Here is a 4,443-nt window from a genome sequence, read left to right as displayed (position 1 = left end):
TAAAATATGTTCATACTTCTTACACTATCATATGGAGAAGATGAAGGTGATGATTCCTTCTTCCTTTTTTTTTTGGGCGTGTGGGGGATAGGGGTTAAGGTAATTCCTCATCCATTGTTTAGTGTTGATCTAATTATTATTTAGGATTATGAACCGTAAACCTAATAGAAGGACTAATGTAAATGAATTAAGATAGTTTAGATGAGAAATATCAAAATAAGAAGGTCTGGAGGATTAATATATAAAATGCCTATGATATGATTTAAGCGACTAGTAATTTTTTTTTTTTAAACCTAAGCGTAAATGTCGTGCTGTGGTTGTCGGGCCTTGAGGCTCCATGTTGGTTGGGCTTGGGCTGAAGGTTCGTCATAGTGCAACGGATACCCATTTCCATTCATCTGGTTCCTTCATCTCCTTCTTCGTTCTCTCCGATTCCCAAAAACTCCATGATCACATCACCCTCTCTATCAGCCCAAAAAAACGAAGTAAAATAGCTCCTCCACCGTTCAATTCCTCCTCCTCTTCCATTCTGTGTCTCGGAAGGGGTAAATACCTTTGTGCGGGGAACTGTGTAATCTCTATTTATTCGCGTTCAATCTCTGTTTAGAGTCGATTGAGCCCCAGAATTGTGAAACAAAGAGATGCGTCGTTCGAGGTCATCCGCTGCTTTTGTTGTCAAGAGAACGATTTCGACGTCACCTCTTCTCTCTCAGAGATTAAAGCAAGCAGGTTAGTGGCACTACGTCGAGAATTTTTCCCTGATGAATTAAATAGCCCTGCTGCTATGTGGAAAACCTTAAAGAGGCGATTTTGATGCCTGGGTTTTGTTCAAGTTAGAAGTTTGTAGGCGTTTCAGCTAGATGTCAAAAGTAAAGGGGCAGTCACTGTTTGCGTCGAACCTTGTTCTGAATTCACCCGAGGGCAGTAGAAATTTTAGGACCACTTCAGATCACATCAACATAGGGTGGGTTTTAATGTGTTTAAAAGGAGCCATTGCCTTCATGGTCATTTGAATGTAGGGATTTTGATGCCAGGGATGCATAACAGGTAAACAGAAAGTTACTTTATTTTTAGGGTTAAGACAGACTGTCATACTTTAAACTACGACTAATTTTGGAGCAATTAAGGGATTTTGGGGATTTATTTTACGATATGAAAGTTCCGGGGGACTTTGTTCAGTAGCAAAGTGTTTGCACCAATTCTTTTGTCTGTATTTGTTTAAGCTTTAAGGAGAGCAGACTTTTCGAGCTACTTCAAACTATGATTAATTCACGAGTTTTAATTGATATTACGCTGCCACCTCTGACTGATTCCCAAGAACTGTGACTTTTTTTTCTTTCTAGAGAACGAGATAGTTCAGATGTTCAAACTTCCAACCCTGAATGACCATTCTGGCTCATCACCAACCCCGGGAACAAGAACAGAAAGAATTGATCGCTCTGTTCGATCGTTGGACGAAAGATTCTTAAGAATATTGAAGATATTCAAATGGGGTCCTGATGCCGAGAAAGCCATGGAGGTACTAATGCTCAAGGTTGATCACCGCCTTGTTCGTGAGGTTTTGAGAACAGACGTCGATGTAAGTGTCAAAATGCAGTTCTTTAAATGGGCAGGAAAAAGAAAGAATTTTGAACATGACGCAACCACCTACATGGCCTTGATTCGTTGTCTCGAGTCAGAAGGACTTATAGGTGAAATGTGGAAAACAATCCAAGATATGGCTAGAAGTGCTTGTATAATTACCCCAATTGAATTATCCGACGTCATCAAGATTTTAGGGAAGGCAAAGATGGTAAACAAAGGCATTTCGCTCTTTTACCAAATAAAGGCACGAAAATGTCGTCCTACATCAAATGTGTACAATAGCATGATCGTTATGCTAATGCAAGAGGGTCATCATGAAAAGGTGCACGAACTCTACAATGAAATGTGCAGTGAGGGAATTTGTTTTCCTGATACAGTAACTTATAATGCTCTTATTGCAACTTTTGGCAAATTGGGTCGCGAGGATTCTGCAGTTAGGTTATTTGAGGAGATGAAAGAGAACCGAATGCAACCTACAGCGAGGATTTACACAACATTAATGGGCATGTTCTTTGCATCAGGAAAAATTGAGAAGGCTCTCGCTTTGTTTAGTGAAATGAAAGATCATTGTTGTACCCCAAATGTCTTTACGTACACCGAGTTGATAAAGGGGCTTGGTCAAGCTGGACGAATTGATGATGCTTATCACATGTTTATTGAGATGCAACAGGAAGGTTGTAAGCCCGACACAGTGCTCATGAACAATCTTTTGAATATTTTAAGCAAGGCCGGGCGTCTAGATGATGTCATGAAGACATTCAAAGAAATGGAGTCTCTAAATTGCATGCCAAATGTGGTTAGCTACAATACTGTCATTAAAGCACTTTTCGAATCTAAAAATCACTCATCAGAAGTAGCTTCTTGGTTTGAAAAGATGAAGGAAAGAGGAATTGTTCCTAGCGAATTCACCTACGCAATTCTCATCGACGGATTTTGTAAAACAAATCGAGTGGAGAAAGCATTAATGCTTCTTGAAGAAATGGATGAAAAGGGATTTCCTCCATGTCCTGCTGCTTATTGTAGCTTGATTGATGCTCTTGGAAAAGCCAAGAGGTATGATGCTGCTAGTGAGTTATTTCAGGAACTAAAAGAAAATTGTGGGCCTTCAACTTCTCGAGTGTATGCTGTGATGATCAAGCATTTTGGTAAATGTGGACGTCTTAATGATGCTATAGATCTCTTTGAAGAAATGAAGAAACTTGGATGCATTCCTGATGTTTTCGCTTATAATGCTCTTATGTTGCTTCGAACTATGAAAGAACATGGGCTCATGCCTGATATAAATTCACATAATATTATATTGAATGGGATTGCAAAGGTTGGAGGTCCTATTAGAGCAATGGAAATGCTGGACAACATGAAGATTTCTAGAATAAAACCAGATGCTGTGTCGTATAATACTGTGCTTGGTGCTCTTAGTCGTGCTGGTATGTTTGAGGAGGCAGCTAAATTGATGAAAGAGATGAGTTCAAATGGATTTGAGTATGATCTTATTACATATTCGTCGATACTTGAAGCCATTGGAAAAGTTGATGATGGACTTACAAGATGAGCTTGTTAATGACCTGGTATGATCGTCCTTATTTTAATTCCGGTGGTTTTCTACTAGTTTATTACTGAGATAATTCATGTGTCACCTTGCTTTTTTGTCATTATTGATTCCTAGGATTCATCTCTTTAAATTGGATTCTCATGATTTAATCTATGGGATTTTGTGACTTACTTGTTAGAATGGATCTACACGATTTTCCAGTTAATTATTAGGCAACCCCTCGAGGTATTATCAGATATTAGAAACCTCCTGACACTGTCTTTTCATTACATATACAACCCTTCTGGTTAATCTGTCTTTTTTTCCGGTTTAATGAACATCTGGCAATGGTTTTTATATTTGTTTGTAATATTCAACTGTAACATCTGTTTTTTTATTTTTATTTTTATTTCCAGTGAAGAGTGAAGTTCTTTTCTTTTTCATGTTAAAAACATGTTTATCAATGAAAGTATAGTATTCTCGTTTTCTTTCTTGTATTACTTTTTAATACACAAACATTCAGTTGTAAAAGGCAACCATGAACTTTTAAATTATCAAATCGTCCAGAATAGATGTTGTTAAACAGTACCCAGTTGATCTCTCTTTTGAATTTCGGTCTTAAAATCTGCTGACGATCCTATGCGAGTTTTTCCAAATCCATTCATACAAAGTCCTCTTCACTTGTATCTCTCTCTTTATTCCCTTCCTTGATACATTATAGTAAAATTAGTTACATAACTTAAATTGTATACCATAAACTCACATTTAGTTCTATCAGTACATACCATGACAAGTCTGCTGAGAATTTCAGTTTCCTTTTTGTGTGCATAAAGAATGCCTAGCTTGAAAAGATGCACTGAAACTGTTACACTAAAGCCTCCATCATTCACTTTGTTTTGTAGTCAGATTTCATCTGGAGAAAGTCACTGAACAGAACTTCTCCCCAATTATATCAAGGAGCACCTTCATCTGCGCTTGCACACTTTCAAGGGATTGCAGGGATTGCCTCCAACTAAAGCTCTGATGGAACCTAGATACTTCTCAAATATTTTCGAAACAAAGCTATTTGCCCTGTCAAGATGAGAAATGTACCGAAGGGTTTAGTATACCAAATGCCTGGGTTTTAACTTTTAACGTAGAGGCTCTTCTCACATGATTTGGGTTCTAAGGGTTAATTGCACACACATCCCTGCAGTTTCATTGTTGCAGATACGTCCCCTGATTTATTTTTATTTTTACTTTCGGCTCTTATGGTCTCAGATAGACCTACTAATTTCACCCGAGGGCAATGGCTTTCAAAATTTCACCCGTGTTAAAACAATGGGGGT

General features: G+C 38.0%; 1 protein-coding gene across 2 annotated transcripts; it reads left to right on the top strand.

Annotated features, from left to right (window-relative positions):
* On the top strand, positions 337 to 4,443 carry LOC109823720 (pentatricopeptide repeat-containing protein At3g16010). 2 transcript variants are annotated; one of them, XM_020390082.1, is made up of 3 exons: positions 337 to 729; positions 1,344 to 3,152; positions 4,022 to 4,443. In XM_020390082.1, exons 1-2 carry the CDS (start codon positions 642 to 644, stop codon positions 3,134 to 3,136), a joined length of 1,881 nt encoding a protein of 626 aa, XP_020245671.1. In that variant the 5' UTR covers positions 337 to 641; the 3' UTR covers positions 3,137 to 3,152; positions 4,022 to 4,443. The 2 variants fall into 2 exon arrangements, with proteins under 2 accessions (XP_020245671.1, XP_020245664.1); XM_020390075.1 differs by having other exon boundaries at positions 338 to 729; positions 4,018 to 4,443.

This window comes from Asparagus officinalis, chromosome 1 (assembly GCF_001876935.1).
Source record: "Asparagus officinalis chromosome 1, Aspof.V1, whole genome shotgun sequence".
Lineage (NCBI taxonomy): Eukaryota > Viridiplantae > Streptophyta > Magnoliopsida > Asparagales > Asparagaceae > Asparagus > Asparagus officinalis.
Note: the sequence above shows the minus strand (reverse complement) of the source record. Positions and strands in the feature narration are given on the sequence as shown.

Bases quoted from the DNA above. Each gene is read 5' to 3' on its own strand.
- LOC109823720 (XM_020390082.1), top strand. From the start codon at position 642: ATGCGTCGTTCGAGGTCATCCGCTGCTTTTGTTGTCAAGAGAACGATT. The intron at 730-1,343 runs GTTAGTGGCACT...TTTTCTTTCTAG, and splicing joins TCAGAGATTAAAGCAAGCAG to AGAACGAGATAGTTCAGATG.